We start from the raw sequence: 27952 nt of genomic DNA, 5'->3' as shown, positions 1-27952 counted from the left end.
TTCATAGGTCGTTTCTTTATTTAGCCCATGTGCGTTAGTTGCCTCCGTGGTCAGTTGTTATCGCTAGCAGAGCGCCACTGATGAGTGAAAGGTTTGAATTTCCAAAGGTCCGGTTGTCCCTCATGTCGGTCCTTGAGTCCAGATGTGCTCCATTGGAAAGGGGGTACCTGGTCCCAGGTGGGGCCGCCGACAGCCGTGAACTCAAGATTTGTGAACAGGCTCGAGTTGGTCAGCTGTGGCGTGTATTGCATGATACATTAAAGGAAGAGATAAAGAAAAGCAAATAAGGGCTCGAAGTTGTCGCACTCTTTAACTGAGTCTGCAAGAAAATTATTCTTGTCGTAATGTCAGTTTGTCCCTACTTAACCTACATTTATATTAAAAGCGGCCCAAACTGGGCAGCAACCAGATATTTACGTCTATATTCTGTTACCTATCCCGATTGTGATGGCCGCGCTTAACTAATAATAATGCGGCCACCATGTCAGAATGGCAATAACATTCTCGTTATAAATTATGCCTGAAAAAAAGGACACAAGGCAAGGAACAAAAAGTACATGGTGTTCTCGCTACTGCACAAATATTTATTTTGGTGCTCGCGCCAGCGTTTCATATTAGAAAAGACGCCGTCCCATGTGCAAACAAAAATATGCAGTACACATTCGACATGTGCCATGATCCTCAACACAATGAGAAGCAGCAAATATACATCGTGAACATTGCCGATATTGACCGCCAGGATTAGAAACATCTTAGAAATTTATTTTTCTCTCAGTTATATCGACGTATGACTGACACCTGACTGACACCTGACTGGTACATTTGGAGGTGCCTCCATAATTTCAGGAGAGTTTGCTGTTGGGGTAGATACGTGATACATGATGTTAAGATTTGTTGTCCTATATTTAGAGCTGTTTTCGTTCCTAATTCCATAATTTCGCGACTCACTTGATTGGCATTCTTAAACAGAATTTTATTTCAAACAACAAAGAACACTTACAAAACTGGCAGTGTTGGTCTAGGTAAGGATACGCATTATTTTTAACAGACAGCACATGCTCTTTCAATCGTACATTGATGGATCTTCGGGTCTGCTCATTAATTAGCTCCAAGAAAATGCGCAAGAAAATAAATATTTCGTTACTAGTCAGGGTTCAGCTCCCTTGTTGTTCGTTACCTTTTGACCTTGTTCTTTTGTGCGTCTGTTTAAATGAATTAGTGCGGACTTTTCCGATTTGCCAAAACGTGTTGATGGACTATTTGTTTCGTTATGGCAGCAAACGGCACCCAACTACACGATGGAGGAGAAAGGGAACCGAGACAATCTCAAGGTGAACTGACAACTAATTCAGTTCTTAGCACGCCTTGTGATCGTCATGGTTTTTTTTTGTCCTTTGTGCTTTTTCACACCCGGTTTGCTTCCTAACTTGCAGTCATTCTGTAACGTTATAACCCCAAGCGCGAGGTGACTGCGTCGATAGTGGGCCGTGGTCGATGTATACCGGTGAGAGCACGTGCAGCCAATGAGCGTTAAAGACTGCCAAACATTTATTTGAAGCCTCCACTAGAGATTTCCCATCCCCTGCATTGCTTCGAATGTCAAAGTCTACCAATGAATGGAATATTGCGGAAACATAACTAGAAAATACTGCGTCCAATACTGCAGGGTAAGTAAGCAATATTTATCTTAGTGCAGGTATGTGCGGAAAAAGAGTTGTCCGGGACAGTGGCAATCGCTCCTGTCATGTGACAAATAAAAGCCTGTTAGCACGTGCCGCCATACATATACGATAAACAATACTAACAATAACATTTTGTCAGAATTATTTTAGGATAGCTCAAGCAACATCCATCCAATCACCGTTCAATATACATGGCAACAATGACGATGGCTGATTGAGTTTTAAATACAGGAGCCCCGCTCCTAGTATGTCACAGACAACACGACAATCCAGCTGCTGCCAAGGAGTTAGATCCGTGGCAGTTATGCCCAGATAGTCACAGCCACTTATCAACCGCGCGCCTTGAAGGAAATGTACTACCTGTCACAAAAATTCTTAGGTCGTTCAACTCGAAAGCGGCATGAACGATTGCCTTGCGCCAAAGCTGTACTTAACGACACTGGCATTATTTCAGAATGCGGAAGTCTCTGGGCCTCTATACGTCCTTCCGAGCACAAATTAGAACACAACTGCAAATCGCAAGGCTTTCACCCTTACAGTAGTTGCGACAGATAGTATATTTTATGCCGTATCTCCGTACCTTCATGTCCGTGGAACCGTGAGCTCGGTGGCCAAGTGCAGCGAAGGGGTATATGCCGTCAGGAGGATTCAGGTCGCTCCGCGCCGAGATGGCGTTCTCCGCGCTGTACGGCGGCGTGCAGTTGCAGCGAGACAATGGGTCGTTTTGGTAGTCGTTGTACCTGAGCCAAAAGACAAAGTAGGAGATATTTTTGCACAAGTTCGTTGTCGGGTCGATCGCTCATAAAGTGCAAGCTTGTGTGAAGCGCGCAGGAGGCCGGGTGATTCCTCGAAGCCTGACAACTACTATATTAGTGCTACATGAGCATCGAAAGTCGCTCACGCACTGAATCGCAGGTTTATTGTAAGCTGGAAAAAAAATGAGAGGTAGACAATGTGACTCATTTGCTAGTATAAAAATAAATAAATTACGGAACAACAAAATGGCAGACTTCAGCGATTCTTTCAACTCTGAACTCATTTGCTCTTAAGACAAAGGGGGTGGGGGATGTTTAGTAATGGTCCGCCGCTGATTGGCAGCAGTTGTTGTATGAGTGAGAATGAGACTAGCAGAAGGCATACGCAGCTCCTGCCAATCGGCGGTGGCCAAACTAGACCATCCACTATAAGTTGACATTTACAGAATGAAGCCCTCCCTCGTCATTTTTCTACAGTGAAGATAATTTTACTTTCGCTTCCCTGTTTTTCTCTCAAATAATATACTACACCCTCAAATATGTAAAGGGTTCAATTCAATGAAGAGACAGAGGATCTATGTTAACGTAATAACATAATGTCTCCAGCATGGCGTCATTGTGCTGGAATGTAAAGCGCACACATAAATATAGCGCATAGTGTAATACTACGGTGTGCTTGAATGTGCACGGCATGAAACACGCTTCTCCGTGCACAGAGATCACAGCCCACGCGCGGAGGTTTCGCATCTCGTGATCAGCGAATAAGTGCAGTGGCACATAGATAAGGCAGATAAACCAACAGAGAGAATTATCTTTGCAAGTTCACAACTCATTCATTGTCTTTATCCTGCTTTCAACCTGCTATCTTATGGCGCCGCTTAGTCCTCGTCATCCACAAAGAGAAATGTCAGCGCTTCGCATGGGCGCACTTCACTTTATTGTCGCTTGATTTTTGCTATACGCTGCAAATAGCATCACCAGGGAGCTCCGCCACCTCCGTAGCTTTATTGGTCGAGCATCGCACGCATCATCACGCATGTCATCGTCCACGACGTTGCGTGTGAACCATTCATCATTGCTGCCTTTGCGTTTTTGAAGACTGACGCTGCCAGTGAAGCTGCCATGAAGCAGTTGTTTTTGCTTCGACTCATAAGGAATTTTCCCACATACCGTTCTCGTAAACTAAACTTCAGAACATCAGGCTTCGAAAGCTTCATGCGGGCGTCGCGTTTTTGCCACCACCGGTGGCAAAGTTTTTTTTTTTTAATCTACAGCATTCATTGCTTATTTCTTTTTTCAAAACTAGAATTTATCGAAAATCATGATCTCATTAATCATAAAGTTGAATAAAAAACCAGTTAATCTCCCGTATCTCTTTCTTCCTTCTTTGTTCCGGTAGCTTCTCATGCTTGTTGCTAAATATAGGGCCACTGAGTTCCCTTAAAATTATGAAAATTAATCCCAGTAACATTAATAGACAGATCAAGTTGGCATGTCCTAATCTTGCATTCTTGGCGCAGGAAACGTCCACGGAGCTGTCAACATGATCCGTTAATGTTGAGCAGCTAGCTTTCACTCTCACCTCATGAGCTTTATCATGGAGTCCATGTCTTGCACCTTGCCGTGATCCCGCTTGAATATGAGTGCCCGCGGGGTCCTGTCGTAGGTGAACCAGTCGCCGAACTTTTCCACCTGCTTCTGTGAGCCACTCATATTGAAGATGAACTCGGATGAACTGCATTAGAGAAATGATCGTACCAGAAATTCAGCAAAGGCAAATGCTGAATGTTTATGTATATTCAATTCCATGCGCGAACCTGCGAGCAACCGAGTAAAAGATTGCTTCCAAATAAGGTTCACGATCTGTACACACTGTTTGCCGCGGCCCAACATCTTGTAAAGCAGACGCTTTTACATATCAGGATTTAGAATGTCGGAACAGAAGCAAGTATAGGCAGAGCTTATCGCAGATACGTGAACAAAGACGGGACACATACATAGGACTGTGCCCATCGTGTGTATTTGTCCCTTCTTTGTCCTTGCTTTTGTGCGCTGCCCTTCTTATGCTTATTAATTCAGCTAGCCCAAAACACAGTCTTTCATTTGAACCCAAGCATTGCCGCTTTGTCCGAGACTCAACACTTTGTACGTTATTATGGAGCGGCGGACTGTACCCAACGCATGAGCCGGAAATACATTTCTCCACATCACCTCGACGAGAGACATTTCACAGTTTATGATTTTCTGAAATGGCTATTACACCTTATACGTTACCGGCAGATTGTGATATCCGCAAGAACAACTTTCAGTGTATATCTCGAGAAAATGTGTAACTAACCATGACAGGCTACAATCACGCCAATTTCACGCTGAATCGGGGCGTGAGGTGAAAGCATTCCACATTTCAAGGTTGCCATAAGCGAATACAACGGTATTCTTATAAATAAAAATTTCTCAATTGTTATTGCGCAAGACAGCCGCGGCAGTCGCTTCATCTCAACGCGATGTTTGAGAACAGCAGGATGGCACAGTACTTACGGTACGTTGTAGCTGGGCCAGTACGATTGGTTCCGAAGGACGTAGGTAGCGTCCGTGATGTTGACGTAGTGCCTGCGTGTTCAAGCAAAGATATAAGGAAACCAAAAGAAATATTACGCGATTCGCCAACCGATAAGCGTGGACCATTCGCTGAAAATGCAGCGAAATATTTTCTTTGAGTACATTCCAGTACAATTTCCTTATTCAACCTTGTACCTTGTTCTAAGCCTTCTCGTTGGCCTCTTGTCGCATTCTTATATTCAAAAGAACTCCGCTGAGCCTATGTTGCTCGCAGTGCTTTATCTGTTGGAGCTGTGGACGCGATAAGATATTTGCAACACGAGTCGTAATCATCTTTGGCAACATGTTCATCACGTAAATTGGAGGAAATTGTGATATCGCAGAAACTGGACATGGCGATCACACGACATATCACAAATCACTTACGCTCGCACCAGCCGAGCCGGTGCATTGGTTGCAACCACATCATGACCTTGTCGACGAAGGCTGTGCGAGAGCCACGACATCGGCCATTTTTGTTCTTCACTCTGCGGTTGTCTCTATTCGATACGGGATAGGCCTCATCACCTGCTGTCGCTTCTTTAACCAAGTATATTTGTCTATCGTAAAGCGGAACCGCCTTCCCCAAATTTTTATCCCCTTCCCTCCCGCCTTGTGCTCAGATTTCGTCATGGCCATGCTGCGGTTTGCGACCATATTGAACCAATGTGATCGACGGCCTCATCAGCAGCTTGAGATACCAGGCGATCACCGCTTATTTCCGCGATATGCCAAGTAGGCCTCTTTTTTTAGAAATCATTGCTTCGCGGTAGGATTGATGGGTAGGTACAATTTGAGGAGTGATTTCCTTGGCGCTCAAGGAATCGAGGACACATACAGCGATGCAGGTTTGAAACCATCTCTCCGAAAGTAAGTAGAAATTTTTGTGTGAGTGTGTAACTTAAGCTCGTTACTTCCATATAAGCACTATGACACTGCAACAACAAAAAAATACGTACATGGTGAGTTCAGTGATGTGTTATATATAAATTTCTATTTATTGTACACCATATACACCAAATAGGAAACTTGTCGTTAGTACTTCATTGAATGAAATAAACTATGCAACCGCCTAATCTGTATACCACAGCTAAAAAAATAATATTCTATGTTTGAATGTTAACAATGTTCAATGCCTTATGCAGTCCTGTGTGAAATGCGGGCACGAGGCTGCACTCGAAATGGGGCAAATGATGATGAAGAAGTGATGATGATGATTGCAGTGGCACATAACCACTAGAGAGGATTGCCCAAGAGTCGGGCGGATTTCACAAACGTATTAGAGCTATAAATTAGAAAATATATAATCGCAATAAATAAGCGAAAGGACAGAAATTCAGGGATCTACTTAACTTGTCAATTGTTGTTTCCGCCACTACGTCAGCGAACGTATCAAAATACACCACTCGTGTAACTTCCTTCGCTTCGATAACATTTGACGCTGTTCCTACTCGAGTAACTGACGTGCAAGTTTTTGCTCAAATATACAAGTGGCACGTGTCCGCGTGAGCGTGGCGTGTCACAGCACTCACGGTAGTTGTTCCAGGACGTAGAGAAGACCATCAGGCAGTGGCTCGCCCGGTTTGAACTTTTTGTAGTCCACCACCATCCACTGGTTGTTGTACCTGCAACGTGGTCCGAAATTGGAACAATAGGTGAAAGAAAAGTTGATGACTTCATGCTGTCTTTGCGTCATTACTGCACTATCTACCGTCCTATTCCTTCTTTCATTTATTCGTCTACAGGAGGGATTACGCATAGTTATTTGGGGTAATTTATAACATTTTCAAAGCGTGTAGACTTCGAACATAAAAAATTCAGTTCAACTTCTTTGTTTTTGCGTTTCACTCACTTCTTTTGAAAGCCGCTATCTACCCCGATGCTAAGGGCCACCAAAGCAGCCATTGCCACTCCCTGCTTTACAACAGACCTGCCGGGGTTGCATAGTGACTACGGTGTTGGGCTGCTAAGCACGAGGTCGCGGGATTGAATCGCGGCAACGGTGGTCGCATTTCGACGGGGGCGAAATGCGAGAGCACCCCTGTACTTGCACTTAGGTGCACGTTAAAGAACCCCTGGTGGTCCAAATTAAATTGAAGTCCCCCACTACGGCGTGCCTCATAATCAAATCATAGGTTTGGCGCGTAAAACCCTATAGTTCTTTCTTTTATAGAAGAAATGGGATGGCTTAAGAGCATGCCAGTCAACTGTACTCTTCACTGCATGGCTTCGGTATGATGCGGCGCACGACAGAGTATGCGCATTGTTTTGACCACAAAGAACAACCTAGACCCGAAAAAGTTTTAAAGAGAAGACAAAAAAAACGGGGGGAGGGGGGGGGGGCAAAGTTCACGCCCATATACGCTTATACAAGCATGTATTAAAACTTAAGCAGAAACAGTGAATATTATTTATGTCCTTATTCCTGTGATTCAAAGTACATGTAACATATTGACTACAATATGGCAATGTGGCGATTATTTAGCGCATGCGTCTCCGCATATATCCCGATCTCAAACGATTAGCTTCAACCCGCTGATCGTGTCTGTCAACGCCAGTCTTCACAGATGTGTCGTGCGGCAGGCAAAAGCCATTGCAAACCGCGCAGCCTGCTTCTCCTATTTCAGGTGCGTTTGATGAGGTTAGGTTGGTTAGGTTAGGTTAGATTAGGTTAGGTTGTATTAGAATGAGGGAAGCATACTGTACTCACGTGCCACTGTTGTGCTCTGCAAACAGTTCACTCCACTCCTTGCCGGTGGTCGCCAGTCGGTTGGCCACAATATTTCGCACGAACTCCAAGTTTGTCTGAGGTGTGATGTACTGGTACAGGTCGGGATTGCCATTGCCGATAGTTGTTTCCATGGTGGCCTAGAGAATGGTATTGCATCCCCACTTGTAGTCTCTCACGTCATCTCGTTTCACATGATTTCAAACAGAATGAAACTAAGCTACCTTTAGGTTCTCATTTGTAGCACATGGAAACCTTTCTGTTTGTTTATTGGTTGGTTGTGTTGGTTGGCTTAATCTGTATAGAAGGCACATTGACCTCTTATCGCCTGAATGTGTTGCCTGACGAATAATATTAAAATTGTCATTAGAGATACTTGCATGCGGGGTCATAACATCCACAATTATACGAATACCATTGGCTACACCGGGACAGACTTGCAGACTCATTTAAAGAAAACTTAAATGGACACCAAGCCCAAAACAATGTCTCTATAGTATCCGCAATGTTTTTCGGCTTGAACAAACTCACATTTCGCCGTTGAACCGTCGCGCATTTATGGCATTCTGTGAAATAGATAGTATTGCCGTGATGGCGACTTCAATTTATGCAGTTGAATGAATGCAACCACACGAGTTTCTCGGAGTGTTCACCTGCATTGGAACCACTGTACGCACACCATTCCTTTATCAATCATGAAAGAGGGCGCGCTGGTGTGGTTTTTTACTGGGTAAGCGCACATAACGTCATAATTGGAATTTATTTTTTTTTACTCTTAGGCGTCCCGCCCAAATTTATGAGCTCCGATTCGGCATGTCAAGAAATTGCGACAACAGGCTGGAAATAGTCAACGTCTGGCTAAATGAAAGGCCACTTATTTTAAGTGCGAAGCCGTGCCCGCGTCAGGAAAGTCTAAAAAGTGATTCTGCGTCATCAGCAAGACACTGCACGTTCTCTACGGGCAAATGTGTGCCGTGCTTACCAGCCCCGATGAAATCAGGTAGAAATCATCGCCGGAGAATATCCTTCCGGGTGCGGAGGAGAATGTGAGCGTGTGGCCGGGGATGAGCTCACCTGGAAAGGGGGGAAGCGCGCGCTCGCGACTTCAGTGGACACAGCGTAGACGAGTCTACGCATAGAGACGATGCAAGTAACCGCTCTCTAGGCACTGTTTCATTTAATTTCTAGGGTCTCTGGGCGTCCAAGTCTATGGCACGAAGGTCATCTCGTAAAATAACAACACTAGTAATATTAGCAATATTAGTAATAACATTGAAGAAACTGATTGATTGTCGTTCAATGGCAACACAGACTCACTGCCACACCCACGCAGGCAGCGATTGTGAATGGGTGGATAAGGCAGAATTTCGAGATTTCTATGTTCGAATGTGGTTGCGTTTCCAACAATGCGATGTGCATGCGTTTTGTGCCATGCGTATGCCGCTCTTTGCGTTCGACGAAATAAAGTATATCGCTCTACTGGATGACTAACTCAACAAAGAAGGTAACGAGATAATGGATTTTTCAGCGTGCCTGTGTAAGTGTAGCCAAAGGAAAAAAATTAAAAAGGTTGAAACGGAGATCATGACGTAAGACGACCGCCGTCTTGCTGTCATCTTGAGCTATCGTACAGCCCGTTACGAAATAGCGCAGTGGCCAGCTTTACAGTCTCTCTTGCCGAAACGATGCTGCTGTTCGCTGGCTTCAACCACACAAGTCGTCTTGACTGTACGCAGTTGCTACACGTGAGGGCTATTCTGATCCATAGTGCTTCTATATTCAGAAATTTTGCTCCTCCACAATTATGTGTAAGTTACAGAGGTGGTATTAGTAGTAGCTGTAGTAGTAGTAGTAGTAGTAGTAGTAGTAGTAGTAGTAGTAGTAGTAGTAGTAGTACTAGTAGTAGTAGTAGTAGTAGTAGTAGTAGTAGTAGTAGTAGTGGTAGTAGTAGTAGCAGCAGCAGCAGCAGCAGTAGTATGAAACCTTATTCAAACCTTAAGGTGTAACGTACCGTGTAGAGAAAGCTAGTCTTGCGTCTCCACCCTCCAGTAAGTAGACTCCCCAGTCCAGGAGTCCAGCAACAGTTGCCGCCTGTTCCACCAGCCGTAGTTTGTTTTGCGGGCTAGAGCTAGACAGTGCTGCTGCCCACTGGTCTTGGGTAGTATTAGGAAAGGCACCAGGGCACTGCTCCCACTCAACCACAATCGACGCCAAGTACAAGTTTTGAATTAGCATTTCGAACTAAGTTGTGAGGTGTGGTTTATCTATACATTGAACTTTCCGCTCTGCTAAAAAATACTCAGCTTAGCTTAGTCAGAACTATGATCATGTAACTTGCCAGACTGCAAGTGCTGCCACGGTATTGCTCCATACAAACGTTCCGATTTCGGATACCTTTTGAATTCAAGGTCTCCAAATCATGTAATTGCACTACCGTTAGCAATACTAACTGCTAGGTTTACGGTGCCGGAAATATATTACGAGATGCATATCAGAGGGAATTCTTTAGTTGTCAGCCACAAATATTCCAGACCTAATACGGTACAAAACGTGGATGCGGAGAGAGTGGGGTAGAAAACACCTCGGTTATGCCACTTATCTGTGCTCTGCATCACGAAAGTTTCAAGCATCCTGAATAGATAAAAAGAATTTACCCCCCGTTACAACGCACATTTTAATAAAATATGTAGAGCTCATTTTCAGAAGAAAGAGCATCACGCATAAAGTCAAGTGCCTGGCCCGAAGCTAGCGTCAGTACTCCCATCTTTCCCTTACTTTGTATGTACGTACTTCCACGTTTTCTATTATTGCACTGCATGCGTAATTTTACACGTATATATATCGTGTTTCAGGCTATTTTGGTCCACTAAACGTCCCTCTAGCTACGCTGAGTGCTTCGCAGGCTCAACCACGCGGCAAAAAAAATTTCCTGTCTTTTCGTCACAGTCATTGAAATCATCATCATTATGCACACCCGACATACAACTTATGCACGCTGCAGGGCAAACGCCTCTCTCAGCGATCTTTGATCCCCCCCCCCCCCATCTTGCGTCTGCTGGTAACTTCTCATGCCTGCAAATCTACTAACCTCATCGGTTGCTTATATTTTTACTGAGCTTGAGAGGAATAAGACGAGTAAGCAGAACTGCCCTACCACCCCCCATACTTTTGTACTCACTCGATTCAAAGGTCTTGTGGAAGCGCAGCGAGTACTTCTTGAGTATCCTGAGCATGCTGGCGTAGGTGGACCACGTGACCTGGGAGAAGTAGAGGTCCCTGTTCCCGGGCAACACCTTAATCAGCGCAGAGCAGGAGCCGGAGCCAAGCACCTTGCGGCCTACGCGGCGCTTCAGGGCGCCCTCCAGGTCTTCCAAGTCACCGTCCGCGTTCAGGAACCTGGCGACAAAGGCATTCGGATGTTTTTTCTTTAGCATATGAGAACAATGAAAGCGTTCCGTGGGATGTTTTATGAAGCGTTCCAAGGTGGTAACAGAAGAATAATCGTGAAAATAGTAGGAGGAGTTGACTGGGCGAGGTGGCACTGCCTCATTTTTAAAAATACACGTAGTACGAGCGACAAGACAGAAACACAAGACGCATTATTAATTTATTCATGCCATCAATCATTGAACCTTAAATTGTGATGTTTACGGTACCAACGTAACACGATGGCTATGCAAGCAGCCGCATGGTGGGGATCCCCATTAATTTTGACCACCTAGGCATCTTTGAAGGGCCTCTATGATCTAAGTATCTAAGCACCTGAGTGCTTTTACTTTCCGCCTCTATCGTTATGCGACCGCCGGGGCCTGGTGCCGATTCGGCGACCTCGCGCTCAGCAACACGATGCAATAGCCATTGGGACACCTCTGTGGGATTCATTCATTTATTCATTCATTGACTCCCTCATTGATTAACTTTAAAGCCACTAGTGAACACCGGGAGTAAGAAATCCAATGGAGTGGAGGGCCACACATTATGTATGATCAACTGACTTTATTTCACGCATACCTATTGATCCTAGTGCGCGGTCGCTTTTTGCCATCTAACCCACAACATCGTGCTCAACGGCGTAAACTATGATGGGACTGCCTCTACAGGTACGCTGTAGCGCTTTTAAACTACATAATATCGCACACTAGTAAGCATTCAAGGTGCGCCTAAATTGTGCTTTTTCCTGCTGGTGCACTGCTTCGGTTTAGAGTCCTCCATTCATTTGATTATAGCCCAGGAAAGTTGACCGCTTTCATTGATTTAAGTTCACTAGGAAAAATAATGGCTTGAAGCTCTGCGCTATAGCCAAAACCACAACGTGCACACAAAATGGCGCAAATTCTCGGAAAGTCGACGAACGTCATGTCGACATCAGTTGCTTATGAAGATGACGGCACACGCAATTCGCATTATGACAGCGGCCTGGCCAACGTTGACGATGAATGCCGTTCAGTGGACGCACGCCCATCTTAAAAAGGCCAGAAACGAATATGGCGGGAATATTTCGACGTCACCGTACCCTGAAAGAACGAGGTGATGTCCGTTTGCGCTAATACCTCCGACAGATCAGGCACACCCCCAAAAAAGACTACTTTCCGGGTGTGCATTTTTTGCCAACAGCCATTTACAGGACCATTCGGGGCCGTTTCATTTGTCAGCGAGAAGACCTAGCTACACTAGTTTTACTGCGAGGTACTTAGTGTGTCTGTGTGTTTGTGAAGTTTTATGTGCCAAAACCACCATTTGATCATGACGCACGCCACAGTGGAGGACTCCGGCTTAGTTTTGACCACCAGGCGATCTTTAACGTGCCCCCAATGCACGGCACACGGGTGTTTTTGCATTTCGCCCCCATCGAAATGCGGCCGCCGCGATCGGGATTCGATCGCGTGACCTCGCGCTTAGCATCGCAACACCATAGCCGCGAAGTTACCGCTTCAGAACTAAGCTACTTATTTGTCATCTCCCCCTACGTGAACCAAAAACCTGCAAACAGTTAATTTTCAGTGGATACAGCAGTTTAAATAATCATCCTGAATACTTATGCTGCGTCTCGTAACATATTTGCGAAACGTGGTACTTTAAAAATTTGTTGTTTGTAGTGCGGAACGCAGTAAACCGAATAACCTACGAGCTATCGCTTGCTGAAGACTTACTGGCTCCAAAAAACATGTGTTGCAATCAGTTCACCAGAAAACAGGTTCTCGCACAAGGAGGCATACTCACAGCAAGTCGGTGGCGTTGACGTACGACCAGCTCGGGAAGTACTGAGTGTGTCCTCTGCGAGCGTCGTCCAGCCCTGCCATCTGATTGAGAATCAGGTCGACCTGCAATGGAGCGCGGCAAAAGTGGGCGAAGAGCCGCAAATCACCGACACTTGACTTAACTGTAATCAAAGCGGGAACTGATTATCCCAATTATCGTCCTCCCCTATCACTGATCATCATCACGACCATCACCATTAATATGCTGAAATGTAGTATCTTACGGTACTAAGTGAGACAGACAGACATGGATAGTGCCTTGTGATTGGACCCATCTCAGTCTGTTTTTGAGCACGCTATCTGTCGCATGGATTGCGGCTGCAATCGGTATTATCTCGGTCCTGCGCGAGTTTGGCATGTCTATACGTTTCCAGTGTGTTTCTTACGTGTTAGCGTCACTGCTCGTGAGTCAATTGCGTTGTCTTCTTGCCTGTCGCTCTACAGTAATGCAGCTGGAAGTACGCCCATACCATGTCTCTATATAAACTTCACCCTGCCCGACTTATAGCAATTTTAGTTCCAAGTTTGCGCTTGTGTCGAAGTTTCCAACTTTCGTGCAAACTTCGTATGTGCTCGTCTTCTTTTCTTTTCTTTTTCTTCTTTTTTTTTATGCACAGAAACCCGCCGATACGAAGTGCAGTTGCAAATTTTCCAAAACCAGACCCTAGAATGCTTTTAGAGCTGACGAAAAAAGAAACGCGAGCGTGCCAGTTTCAAAAAGCAACATTTTATGCTTTGAGCACCCCGCAATTGCCACGCTTTGTCTTCTTCACAAATCTCAAACGAGTTTTTCCAAAGACACGCTCGCTACAGTGAGCAGACTGTCATTTTTGTAGACGGATCTGGGCTGAATTCTGACCATTCAGTGATTGCACACGCAGATGTCGAACCGAAACTCTCTTCGGTTCACCTCGGGCTTAGCTCCGGAACGGGAAAATGTAACAGATGTAACGGGCTCTTTTATTACCAGTAGTATTTTATTCGCTTGAATTGTCACGCGGCCTAACTTCATACCAGCTCGAAAGCGCTTGAGAATGATTCAGTAAAAAATTTATTTCTACTCATTTTTTTGCCAAATACTTGATTTAGGGGCCTGGTGATGTGTTGGTTGAAAGAACCAACATTTATGTTTACTTGTGCAAAATTATAACATTAATTTGGTGTAAACGTACAAGCTTTTTTAATTCCCATTCATTTTTTTTTATCGTACGGGTGCATCAAGTTCATTTCACTTTTCAATTCAGTCGTATTTGTTAACCGCCTCTGCATTGTCAGTTTGGTCATATAGTGAAGAGCACAACCTCTTCGCAGTAAATTACGGCTATAAGTCAGCGAACCACTTCGTAGCGATACTGCAATAAACGTTTCCAGTATGCGTTCACCTATTGCCCCATCAAGGTAACTTGTTTTTTTTTTCCTATAATGTTTCGTTAAACATCATTGGCTTTGTGCTGATCCATTGGAGATGCCGACGCTGCCGTCGCTGTTACATTTATGGTAGCCTGACGAAAGCCTCGCACCGTCCGTTACAAGGGGAACAAAATCGAAAAGAAATTCTGCCGTAAATCACCACTGCTGAGGTCGCTTTACTTCTTAACTCGTTTACGAATCGTCCAACGTGGTACTGCCACTGAGTACCGAGACATTAACGCATCGCTCATACCATCCAAGCACCACATAAACTTCCTGAAATAGTTACAAGCAACGGCTACATTGACTTTTTGAGTCGAACTTTCATAACCCTGCACGAGCAAGTCCATATTTATCTCAAGCAAAGACGCTCTAGAACAAATTAATGACCGCGAAATGAGCAGTGGTACTAAAAATGAGGAGCGTAACTTTAAAGGAAACAGCGGTGGGGTTTCGAGAAGAAACGCCGGTATCCCATTTTCTGATGAACATTGAGAGGAGGAAATTAAACTGGGCAGCGCATGTAATGCGTAGGGCAGATAAACGGCGATCCATTGGAGTTTCAGAACAGATACCAAGAGAAGGGGCGCGCAATCGCGGATGGCAGAAAAACTATACGGTGTGATCAAATTAGAAAATTTACAGGCATACGATGCGATCAGCTTGCCCGTCACTAACCGGCTCACAACCTTCCTAAAATCCATGGATGGCTGCTTTGTTAGGCAGACAGTATAAACGCATACACGGTGCCTAAAAAAACAAGTCCTACGAAATAAAGGAGACCATGGGCCCTATAACGTAAAACTATTCCAATATGTTTTATTCCAGTCTCCTGACGTCAAATTTCCGTAACCGCCGACGCAAGCATCGGGCGGTCATCCGCAGAGTTGTCTCAACAGACCAATCAAACGCTCTCCTCGTTCATAGGAGGTCACTTTTGTTCGCTTGAAAAGCGAATACCATTGCCTACATTGAGCGGCTTGTGTTAACTAATTGGCCCACAAAAGGCGAGGAGCACGCTCAAGTGCAGAAGGATTCAATGGGGCCGAGCCCCTGCACTCAAAATCGATAACCGTATGAAAAGCGTGGTGCCGGAGTTTGTGATTGGTTCGCTTTCCCTTACTTAGCTTACTGTGGCTCGTATACAATCGCGGCGGCATGCAATGGAAGCTTAAGAATGACGCCAAAACGGATCCTCAGCAAAGAAGAGTTGTCATAATGAGGTCGTAAACGTGCCGAAAGTGCTCTAAAGCGTTACACGGCCACGTAAAAAGTTTTATTACACGCAAACAAACTCATGCTCTCCGGCAGGTGCGACTAGCCAGTGCCTGAGAGATCGGCAGCAGCCATCTTTTATTCCTTTCGGAACGGGCAGCCTGCGGCTATTCCGGAAAAAATTCACTTTTGTTTGGCATATTAATGCATCTTTAACGCGTACACGTCACATTGACGCGGTGAGTTTTTTGCGATTTTGTGACGTCGCGTGAGAGGCAGGTGAAATGACTGCAGCCCGAAAACTTTTGACCAATAGCCGAGGGCTAATGGCGAAAAGGCGTCGAATCAGAAATAACTATGTCTCTTTTGTTCGGTAAAGTCATGCATAATCAGTGTGTACATGTCATATCAGATGGGGAGCTATCGTGGTTTGCGCGACGTCGCGTGACAGACAGTTGAAGGGGGGGGGGGGGGTAGTCCAAAACGTTTTTCGCCAATCTCGGAGGGCTGATTGCAGAATTGGAATAGAAAAGTTTGGAATAGTTTTAGGTTATAGCGTCCCATAGCATTCGTTCTTCAGTCTAATATGCAGTATTTCGCAGATCTCGATCGTATTTGTACTTGAACACTAGGAACGTCATACGTAATGATGAAAGATATTGCGCCCTCAAATGATTCGCATAGACCTGCATGGCAAATCTGAGAAGAAACCCACGTGCGTCACATGCAACATCGATGAGACGGAATGCACAAAATATTCTGAGTGTCTGCAAGCGGCAGCAAACAACGTTACCTTGGTTCGGTGCAGCTACGTGGCATTTGCATATTTTTAAATCTTGGTGCTTTATAGTAGGGACACCCTGTATACAGACTCTTTCAAAAGTGATCTACTGTGAATCTGTTCACTATGTGACTTCGTCCACGCTAATGTGAATTTGCGCTATTTTTGTATGTCCTTTTTTATTCCCTGTGTGCAATGTTGTTTTTTGTTTTGCTCTTTGTGCCATGACTTTACACAGGCGGATCTGGTAACACATGCATTTAGTGGGCATTCGCATGTAGAACATGCGCTGACTATGCATATCGTGTAGCAGGCTACGCCTGATGTGAATGGTGGTGTATTTCTCCGCTATTTTTCCTTTCTGCATTTTTAATCATTTTGGCTCTGTCACTGTGGTTTATATTGCGCGATTGGCATAGGCGGCCCTTCGGTAGAATATTTTTATATGTTGTCATTATTTAATAAACAACAATGACCAATAAGCGTCGACGCACGTCAGAAATAAACTCAGAGCTTGGGACGCACCTGGTATCGGGTTCATGAATCTTGTATCCGATCATTACGCCTTGACAGCAATGAATATACGGGAATTACTCTGGTGAAATAAGGATTATAATTGCTCGTAGAGGTGAAAAGAGAACTCGCCTGCTAAGAACAAGGTGGCATTGCAACGTCGAGGAAGCATTTAACACCAAGAACCTGAGAAAGGTACGGTATAATAACTGGGTAAATCTGAACCAACTCTTATGAAAGCAGAAATGAAACGCAGCTGTTAGAATTCGCTTTTCGTCGCAATTGATACAAAAAAGTAGAAATTGTGTATTTGGGAAGCCTCAGAAAATGGAGCACTGTATTTGAGGCTTGCAACAACATGCCAAACTTCCGTGCTGTGAGACCGCTCGAGCGCCCGTCCTCCTTCAGCGAGACACTTACGTTGTCCCCGACAGGTACCCTCGCTCTCACCCTTCACAAGTGCACCTTCCCTTTCCTCCTTCTGCCAAACACCACTGCGCAAGAACTGCGCCCTCTAACTACAGTGCTATGCACAACATTAGAAACAGCATCGCCCGAACCGCCCCCTCTCCCCCACCCCCCATCTCGCTGTTTCTGTTGTTCTTTTGGAGAAATGGGCAAGATTATCATATCCCTACTGGAAAAGCACATATGCGCGATCCTATAACCACGTTTGTTCCTACATAAACCCATATGTAATTATGGTGCAGGTCACGTACGATTTTACTATGCGGATTTCAACGACACAAATTCTACGCAAACGCTTCAACGGTACATGGTTGCCTACAAATTAAAAAGATGAATTCTCACAAGACACCAGAATCCACAACGCATGCGCCATAGGAGGGCTCTGTTCCTTTGACCCGTGTGTTACAGTGATCTCTATGCAACAGTTTGCTCGCGACCGGAAACCTCTGCCAACTTAATGAATACATTGTTGCGCCAAAAAGGAAAATAAAGACTTAGGAGGGAGAGTATGAAACGACAGATCGAGCGCTGAACTTCAACTGATTTTATTCTTACAGCAGGGAAGGGAGAATGAACAATTGCGCATGCGTACATCAGTGTTGCCTAGAGCGATTACAGTGATGTTATTAAGAGCTGCATCTCGTTGTCAAACAGAAAAACAGACGTATCGCTAAGACAACTCGTGCCACTCTCTTTTATGCGATATGCTTCTAAAAGTTCTCTTGTGCCTTCTGGCGCAACAATGTATTCATTAGATCCTAACCAACTCGCCCAGCAACAAGTACTGCTCTGCCAACTTGTCGACAGCATATAAAGGACAAACACGACCGTGGCAGATATGACTTACCTGATGCCAGTAGGGGCTCGAAGATCGGTACTGGGCAGCCTGTTCATTCATGTGGCGCACGTTGTCGTCAAAAAATTGGTAGAGCTTTTTGCAGTACGCCGTTTCGTTCGTGCAGTAGTCGGCCCATTGGTTATCGAAGTGCATTCGGATTAGGTCTTTGGTGAGGTAGCCTTCCAGAAACCCCGCGCCGTAGGCCTGGTACTCGTCTGGTAACTTCTCGTTCGTGTATATCTCCAGGAAGCCGAACCTACCAAAATACCAAAGTGAGGAGGAAACAAATGTGATTCACAGATGTAGGAACACCTTACGTGTTAAATACAAATGAATCCTGCTTGATTTAGACTGCAGTCTTGTCTACTACTTCTGGGAATAGAAACATTTCTACAGCTTTGACTTCATCTCTAAATACCGGGTTTTCAAGCGCCATGAAAATGATAAAAACAGTTGAAATTAATGACGCTCATTGAGCTGAATTACGAAAAATATTCGCGGTAGTTTGCTTCCCATTCGGGCAGTCAGTGACGCCCCAAGTGTCTTTAGCCGTCAGTGAGTAAGTGCACCCACTGTCATTAAATTCTGGAGGTTTACGCATCAGAACAACGGCCTGATTAAGCGGCGTAGTGGGAGATTCCGCATTAATTTCGACCACCTGGAGTTATTTCCCATGAACCTAATTCTAGGTACAGGAGCTTTTCTTTTTGCATTTCGGCCCATCTAAATGCGGCTGGCGTGGCCGAAATAAAACCGGATGCTTTGAGATAAGCAGTGCGATGCCATAGCCAATGGGATACCGTGGCGGGTGCCCAGTGCTGTCGGCAGCGGAAGCCTCTGAAGGCTTGTTATATATTACTCTGACTGGCACAACATAAATATAAATCGTGACGACTATGCTGAAATATGCTATGTGCCTCAGATCTGTGTTTAAAAAGTTGTTAGCTGGCGCGTGTATCTGCGTACTCCTCCTCCGTTTCCATGTTCTCTACGTTGCAACAAACAGAAGAGTACATAACGAAGCTAGCCACCAGATTGCTGGAGAACAAGTTATTTTGAAAGAAATTTGTCCATGAATTTTGGTGTTGATAAGAGCTACCTAAATTACTGAAAGTGCCAGTAGCCTTGTGAGTCAGTCAACGCGTGTCGCCTAAGCTTTGAGAGCGGGGAAGTCTTTAGCCTGCCGACTTTGGAATGTGACAGGCAAGTACTTCGAACACTCAGTAAGATTGTGAGCACATTGGCTTAAAGAAGCACCAACCTCTGAAGGCTCCGGCCTAGACAACGGAAACTTAATTCAGTGACATTGCCAGTATATTTAGGCACCAGATAGTGTGTGCCCTAATGTACGATGATGCCCGCAATTTCTGTCGAGGTATCTCGCCCCTGGTGAGCTCCCATAAATTCAGTGACGCTGGCAGTCTTTTACGCTTCAGTTAATGTGTCTATGTGGGGTCCGTGCGTCATGACACTCTCACCCTCAGTTTCCACTATCGGGTCAGAGTTTGCGCGTCGAAATTAACAGTCTCCAACAAAGCCGGCATATTTTTCAACCTTGGGTAAATCTACAGCTCACTCTGGTTCATGATTAGGCGCTACATATAAAGACTTGTAGGTTGGTCAATTATCTAATTAGTTTTCGAGCCCGAGCTCGATATTTCACCCTGCACAATAAAGGAGCAGGAAATATTATGCCAATTTGGAAAATGCTCGCAAATGCATGTACGTTCTTGATATTTTTTTCTTGTTTTCGTTTTTTTTTTTTCATTGTGCGTCGTACCCGGTTTCGTTGATGGCGTTTTGGAATGACCCCCAAGCGACAACGTCGTCGCTGTCACTGGGGCGGTGTCCGGTCTTGATCTCGAAGGAGGCCGGCACCGTGGTCAGGCTCACCCAGGCGTCGATGCCTGAGCTCACATGGCACAGGGCTCCCACCAGAGCGAGCACCAGCAGAATCTTGGTGCTCCCCATGGTTTTAGTCGCAAGGCCTGCAGAGTAAACACGAAAAATAGGTTTAAAATACCTGTAGCTTATTATTAAAAATATGGAGGTATTTATTGACGTATTTATTTATTTATTTATTTATTTATTTATTTATTTATTTATTTATTTATTTATTTATTTATTTATTTATTTATTTTCATACCTTCAAGGTCAATATGGCGTTAAAGAAGGAATACGGCATAATATAAGCCCGCATGTTTTAGATAGATGCTGGAGAAGCAGTAAAACTAAGAACATCATCGGGCAAAAAGCAAAAGCCTAATTACAACACTAAGTAAAGCATCTAGCACACCGAAAAACAACTACAACCAGAAGCGAATGTCGAGTAAATTTAAATCGCGCAATGTAATTTCCAAGCGCGCCTTTAAACAAAAATACACATGAAATTCTTACAATGCAGCGGTGCGCAGTGTTCCAACCTTGCCCTTGAATTCCGACACCCTGTGCGCACCAAAGAATGCGACTCGAGAGTTTGACAGCGATATGTAACGTACTTTGTTTCGCGTAGTTTTTGTGTCGTCTGTCGCAGCCATCATGATATTTGTTTGTCACAAAACGTTGGCTAGAAAAGAAGAGTCCGTATGTCCCCATTAACGATTCGGTATTACCCGTTATGGGTGATGGCGTTGGTCATGCGGCGAATGGAGCACCCCTTATACACCCGTAAGCGCATTACCATGTCTACCGTCTAATTTTATTGTAAAATTTCTGCGCATATCAGACGTCAGCCGCTTCACGTGCGCAGCCGCTAATTTATTGCAGTAGTAGGCGCCTCATGCGGAAACCGCTGCTCTGGCTATGGAATACGAAAGGTATGTCCTAGATGTGTGCAATCTGATGGATTCTCAGCGTTTCTTGCTTCAAAAATTTCAAGCCTGCAGCGCCGGCATGCTAACGTGAATAACCTTTAGTCTCATTCTGGGAGCTTAGCGAAAGTTTGAATGAGTACTTGTTAATGTGTAAGTGTTCTTTGGTGAGCACCTCAACAAAATTTGTCTGTCACGCGAAAGGTGTACTGTCGTGTACCTGCACAACATTGCTTAATTTACGAATTTAGGACAGCTAATCATTATACTAGTGTAAATGTAGATGATTGGTAGCTTTATCAATGGTAAGGAAGAATTGAACAACAACAAAAGTTGATCTGAGGGTAAATCGTTCTCGTCAGACCACCTAGAAAGCTGTTTCCCGCATTACGGCTGCGTGCGCAAATAAGACTGGCTGTGGGTTTGCTGAGTACAAAAATACGGATAACTGAATGGTACATGTGATAGTAGTATAATGATAATGATAAATTATTGGTGACGTTAAAAAATGGTGACGTCGTCGCCGCCCCGTCCAGGTCGTAACAAAAAATTAGAAAGATAAAATAAAAAACATGCGCAGCTTGCACTAGTGGCGCAAGGATGGAGTCAACAGCGGAGCTTGCCGTCACCTAGCTTTTGTGTGGTTTGCCTAAGTTGTCTGTAGGTTCCGCGAGGTTACGCTAGGTTCTGCTAAGTTGTCTGGATGGGCTTGACGCTGGAAGTTTTGGAGCAGTCTCAGGCCGGGATCGCTTTCTCGGCGACGTAATGCGTTCCCTGGACATAAACTCGGGATCCTCGACTCGGCGTCGCCTCTTCTCAGCCGCAGTTTCGGCGCGGTGTTCCGGATCAGCTCGGCGGCGACGCATCGCTTCTCGCTTGGCAATACGGCGCTCTTTCTGGTAAGCCGCTTCTTCTTCGGGCGTCCGGAATTTCTTTGTTATTTCCATGGCAACAGCACGTACGCACGGAGTAGAGGAGGCGAGAGGTGTGTCGCCGCGCCGGCTGTTCCCAGCTTTTACTCGCCTGTGACGTCGCTACTCCACCCTACGCGCGAGGGATGCGAGGAGGTTACGTGGCTCAATGCTCTCACAGGTAGTTGCTAGGCAACGCGAGACGCCGCACCGCTGGGCTGAGTTGTCTGGTAACGCTCTACGGCGAAACTGAATGCTTAGAGAAAAAACAGCTGTTGTGAAACGGTTGTGACGGCGTTCCTGCTCAGTTGATACGATCGCTTTCAAGGGGCCATGCAGCTTCCTGGCAACTCATCTCCGCACCGTTCAATGCACGGATTTCATTTCTTGGATACCCGAAAATTGTTGGTTAGACATGTACAAACTAGGAAAAGCAAGTAAGCAAAAACGAAGTAACAGCGGAGCCAAATAATGCTTAGTTATTAATAGGCAATTCTCAGAATTTCTGTAGCAACTCAGTTTACGCAAGTGAACACTGCTTGTCTAAAGAGCTTTTATTGCAATAGAAATTATATGGGCACTCCAGGCGGATCTTTGCCGTCGACGTCGCCGTCGCCGTGAGGTTCCGTATGAGTGAAAGCGTGCGAGGGTGAGCCGGCGAACGCGGTTCAATCTCGTAGGCGCGAGCGAGGAACGTGGGACGCAACATGTCGCCTACATGTTGGAATCCACGTGACGCAAAGCTTTAGTAAAGTGGGTAAATAACCCTTTAATTCCCACCTTATTTAGTGAAAGAGTGTACAATATTAGTGTTCTTTATTTCTTATCTCCGCAAATTCTTGCACCAGATATTTGAACTACGAAAATGCATTAGTTGTTTGGGTGACGTCTTCCATTCACCCGAAATATCTCCGGAAGGTGCCTGCTCATAAAGAAGGGCTTTCCTTCAACACTCAACAAAGCTAGAACTTAATTATTACAACAGGTGACAGTGAACGGTATTCAAAGCCTCGAATAGTATGTTCAAGCCCCGAAACTCAAATGCACGGGCAGAACTGACTCGATGAGTGTGGCCTGTCCCCGGCCGGCGCAGCAGAAAAATTAGAGGCCTGGATGAGCATGGCTCATCTTTTGCCATATTGGCACGAACAGCCAGGACGAGCACAGTTCGTGCTTCATAGAAGGGTCAAATGTGGTCAAACAACGGTTGTGTGTGCAGTTCTGCTGCATCCTTCATGTTATGCAGCGTGCAACCTCCATGCAAGGCTTACGTTCATCCACCCCAAAAAAAAGGTCCTAGCTTTTATTTTAGGCAATTTTTACGTTTCTGCATTACACCGCTCACGAGCCATGCCGAAATAAAAACACTGAACCAGCGACGTCGCCAGGACGAATGCGATCCCATGACCATTGTTGCAGGAATAACACTGATCCCAGCTGTACGTGCAAAAAATTACGATGCATATCTATTTGCATGTAAGGGTTCTGTTCATTTTGTGTCACGCTGGCGCATACTGTCAACCACCGGGACATACCGAACCGATAAACAGCGCGCAATTTCAGTAACAGATCAGTGCGCAATGAAGGTATCTCTGAACCGCCATTGTTGGTTCAGCTTTTATGTAGCAATGTTGTTGTTGTTGTTTGTCACGCCGAACAGAGGTGTGCTTGCTCGCACTACTTTGTGGGTGAGCGCACAAGAGTTATGCAAGCCCGTTGACTGGTGCTCGCCTTCGGCGCACATATAGCCTTCATATTTATACCTACAAACATTTCCGCTGAGAGAGCCATAGAGAGATAGAGGTAAACGGGATGGGAAAGGAAGGGAAGTAACCAGAATCCTACCGCAAAAATACTCAATGACCCAGCAGACAGCAGCCACGTCAAGCTGAATAAATTAGGCAAAGAAAGCTTCGTTACAGTCGTAATGCCACAAGTATGCGGCAAATGTATCCATCAAGTGCTTGTGCGGTGAAAATTCAGTTTCACTTTCTTCAGCAACCCGCTTCTCGTTGTATCACAGCCAGGTTACAGTACCATAAGCAGGCTTCTAAAGTACAGCTACCAGGAATCAAGGTGTTTACTTTCCACTTTCTTTCATAAGCACTAATCTATATACAGAAGAATAGCACTCAGCCTTAAAAAGACGCTGCTTAAAAGGCGTATCAAGTCGTATCCAGATATTTTTTACACCGCAACATTTCCCATGATGGGTTATGGAAACACACGTCTAGCATCGCTGCCATAAAAGGCGCAATTTTTCACTACTGTTGTGGAATGAAATAATGCGCTGTGCTACTTGCGTGCATGCGTGCGCGCTTGAACAATTGAGTGTGGGTGTAGGCGATCTTGATCGCGCCGCCAGTACGTAAAGCGTGCATTAATCCCCGAATGTCCTGCTATTACATGCCTGCACCCTCTCTGCGAGAAATATGCTTTTCTTTTTTTTTTGCCTCAGCAGCGGGGAGTAACTCGACAACAGAAGCAGTAACCGTTCCACGATGAACTTCTTTGTGGTTTTGGTTGTTTTGTTTTACCTTCTTTCTTGTTTTTTTTTTTAAGTTCGGGCTTGGCAAGGCATATTCCTGCGTGCGGACAAGCACGTTTACCATCCAGTAAGCAGATAATTACGGCATCCCCTCTGACATCTAATGTCAACCGCCTCGCCATCTGTCTATGGGTGGCGGGTTCGTTTATTTTTTTTTTTCTGGCTCAACTAAAGGCGTCGCTTTTGTAACACAGCACTTAAGAACATCAGTGCAAAAGGTGATGCTGTTTTTGCAGCAGAGTTCCCTTACACTGTTCGCGCCAAATGACGAGAGCTCAGGCCGGTGTAATCTCAGGATCGTTTTCTCTCGAATCGATTCCTCTCTTATCGTCGACAGCTGAACCATTGTGATAGCCGCTCAAGCGACGGCCCACGTTCAGAAAGGGTGTGGGTATAGATTTCTTACAGCATACCGGAACTATATCAGTAATGTCAGCGCAGCAGAAACAATTTCATTTTCTCGGCGACGCTTAAAAGGAACTTCAGACGTCAGCCAATGTGGAATAACGATTGCCAAATTATTAACCTGGTGCACGCCTAATAACATCATTAGTATTCGGAGATTCACGTTGAAATTGCGGAATTGATGTTCGTCACAGGTCAAGAAACATAGACTTCTAGAATAGTTTAGCACCAGTTTCGAAATGTTCCTACCATGGCAGGCAAAGAAATTAAGTCCAAATAAAGCATTCTAAAACATCCTCCCTCTCACATTGCGGGACTAAGGTAAGTAGAATTGATTTTATAACCGCGTTTGTACGCAGTGGAGTATCGGAGAGATCAGGGGGGGGGGGGGGGGTCGTGCCCCCTTATCGAGAAATGTCGGCGTTAGTATGTGGCCGGCCCAGCCTTCCCTGTCGCCTTCCCCCCTCCCCCTTTCTCCCTGTCCCCAGTCAAGGGTGTTCTCGTTCACTCAAAAAAATTTATGGATACGCTACTCTTTCCACTTGTACAAAGTTCTCGTAACCGGTACTTGTGCGAAGCCACTAACAAAACTCATATGGACCAGGATGAATTTTCCCTCCGCTGTGAAGCTTTCTTACTGAAAAGCCCGTACGGAGTTTCCTTCGTAGCTTCTTGCTACATTCGAGTGGGTGACAATTTCGTTCTTTTCATCACACTACCTCTACTCTGCGGGATTTCGCAGGACTCATTTATCTCGACAGGTACCAGGTCTCCAGAGTATTGCCAAGTGGATATGGCTGCAATTCCGTAATTTCAACATGCACCATGAGTATGCGACTAAAAGGTTATTTTCTATGTCGTGGCTATTATTCAATTATTATTGCAGGCTTTCTGGTGACCGTGCCGCCAGTAATGCGTTGTCGTAAAAGCGATGTCACTATCGCCACTACACCGCCGAAAAAATATTTTTTTCGGCCGCATCTCGGCCGATGCACTCAAGATACTAAAAAGACGAGGCACTCCGCTCCCGTACACCTCCGTAACGTGGGTACCCGGACACGAGGGACTAGAGGGGAACGAAGCGGCCCACGCCGCTGCCCGCGAGCACGTCAGCCGGGCTCCCCTCTCCCCACGCGCTCTCGGACCCGCGACAGAAGAGACGGAGGCCGTACCCACCAACTATTCGGCCATATTGCAACATTACAGGCTCGAGCGTCGAGTGTACCCTCCACCGCACCCTAAACTCGACAGAGAAGAAAGCCTGATCCTCAGACGCCTGCAAAGTAATACGTACACGCACGGAATGATAATGCATCGCCTCTACCCGACGCTCTACGGATACCTCGGCGCACTCTGCAACGTACCCGACACTCTGGCACACTTGATCCTGGAATGCCCGTGGCAGGAAGGCAGCGAAATGCAACTAGAGACGCACGCAAAATGAGCAATAGAATCAAACGACCTACTCGAAACGTGGGAGGCCAAGCTAACCCTCGGGGACCTGGAAGACCAACGACAACTCGTCGCCAGGGCCAAGAGGGCAGTCGAAGCCAGAGGGTTCCTGGACTAAGGAGCCTTCCCACCTTAGGGTGATCCCCGTCCTCGCTCGGGACACTGTTTCGTACAATAAACGGTTCTTTCTCTCTCTCTCCTCGACTTTAAAGCACATGGCATAGAGCCGGCGAGTAAACCACTCATTGCGATGCTTTACTAAAGTAAAGAGAGCTTCCTTCGTTCCGTGAGAAATATTGGCGTGGTAAAAATATTTAATGCAACAAGAACGGCGCCAATAAGTTCAACAAGTCCGCAATTGAGGTGACTGTGCCAGCGACAACTGCGACTCCATTGCCAAAGCCACTACTCCAAGTTGAAGGAAGAACCTCTGTCAGCCATTGGGGCTTTGAATCGGAGCTTCATTTAACAACTCTCGTTTCGCATTCATACCATCTTAGGATTTCACACCGAAAAGATGACTGCAGACATACAGCAATCCGAGCTCCAGTATTATTCTGCATGGAAGATTACTCACCGAATGACGACACGATGCTTAGCGTCTCTGCGAAAAGCCAGCAAGGTTCTTCGCACCTTTCGCCGCACGTGACGTAGTACACGCCTACCGGTTGTCCGCGCCTCACTGTTGTGCTGCCCACCGCCTCGGTCCACGAGCGCGACTCTGATACTCAGCGGTCGGAGATGTCGGCCGCGTTGCGAAACCTGAAACCTCACCGCTCGAGCTTATATCAGGCGACTCCTGACCGCGGAATCCGTGGCTTGGCCGCCACCACGTGCTGCTTTCCCAGCAGATAGGATAGGCGGTCCACTCGAAGCCGATGAAAACAAAAGGCCGGACCGTCGAGATTACGGACCTTCTCCCTTCGCGTATCGGCGAGCCCGCTTATCGAAGGCGCCCCAATGAACTGACGACATCCACTTCCTCAAGACGTGAAAGAGTGCCTTCGTGACAGGTGTTGCTTGGTTTCCTCACAAATGTGTGTAGTGCCGCGCATCCAAGAAAAACTAAAATGTGAGTGTGTGCACTCTCTTCACTTCCTGTAACAAATCCATGTGGCATCAGCGTCGGCGATGATAACCATGGAAATTTCTCCCTGACAAACAAGTTGGCCAGCACTTTGTCTGTCTGTCTGTCTGTCTGTCTGTCTGTCTGTCTGTCTGTCTTTCTGTCTGTCTGTCTGTCTGTCTGTCTGTCTGTCTGTCTGTCTGTCTGTCTGTCTGTCTGTCTGTCTGTCTGTCTGTCTGTCTGTCTGTCTGTCTGTCTGTCTGTCTGTCTGTAATTGGTAAGGAAGCGTAAGATAAAGTACGGGTGCGAAAATATTCTGAATTTCAAACACGAATTGAATAGTCTTTGTTTTTCGATTCCTATTGTATTTCAATAATTCACTACTTGAAATTGGTGGAAACTCGATTCTGTACCACACCCACCGTGGCTGCTTAGTGGCTATGGTGTTGGGCTGCTAAGCACGAGGCCGCGGCATTGAACGCCGGCCACGGCGGCCGCATTTTGATGGGGACAA

At 45.7% G+C, this 27952-nt stretch overlaps 1 protein-coding gene across 1 annotated transcript; it reads right to left on the bottom strand.

Moving 5' to 3' along the window:
- Positions 1-27173, bottom strand: LOC142590331 (putative phospholipase B-like 2). Its single transcript, XM_075702373.1, has 12 exons — positions 26950-27173; positions 20027-20234; positions 18256-18502; positions 12984-13084; positions 10942-11159; positions 8746-8837; positions 7746-7903; positions 6568-6660; positions 4976-5047; positions 4020-4172; positions 2263-2422; positions 1-233 (listed from the first exon to the last, which is right to left on the bottom strand). Exons 2-12 carry the CDS (start codon positions 20215-20217, stop codon positions 51-53), a joined length of 1668 nt encoding a protein of 555 aa, XP_075558488.1. The 5' UTR covers positions 20218-20234; positions 26950-27173; the 3' UTR covers positions 1-50.
- Between the last annotated feature and the right edge of the window lie 779 nt (positions 27174-27952).

This window comes from Dermacentor variabilis, chromosome 8 (assembly GCF_050947875.1).
Source record: "Dermacentor variabilis isolate Ectoservices chromosome 8, ASM5094787v1, whole genome shotgun sequence".
NCBI classification, from domain to species: Eukaryota; Metazoa; Arthropoda; class Arachnida; order Ixodida; family Ixodidae; genus Dermacentor; species Dermacentor variabilis.
Note: the sequence above shows the minus strand (reverse complement) of the source record. Positions and strands in the feature narration are given on the sequence as shown.

Bases quoted from the DNA above. Each gene is read 5' to 3' on its own strand.
- LOC142590331 (XM_075702373.1), bottom strand. From the start codon at position 20,217: ATGGGGAGCACCAAGATTCTGCTGGTGCTCGCTCTGGTGGGAGCCCTG. The intron at 4,173-4,975 runs GTAAGTACTGTG...TCTCTAATGCAG, and splicing joins TGGCCCAGCTACAACGTACC to TTCATCCGAGTTCATCTTCA. The intron at 2,423-4,019 runs GTGAGAGTGAAA...CTTTTGGCTCAG, and splicing joins TCCATGATAAAGCTCATGAG to GTACAACGACTACCAAAACG.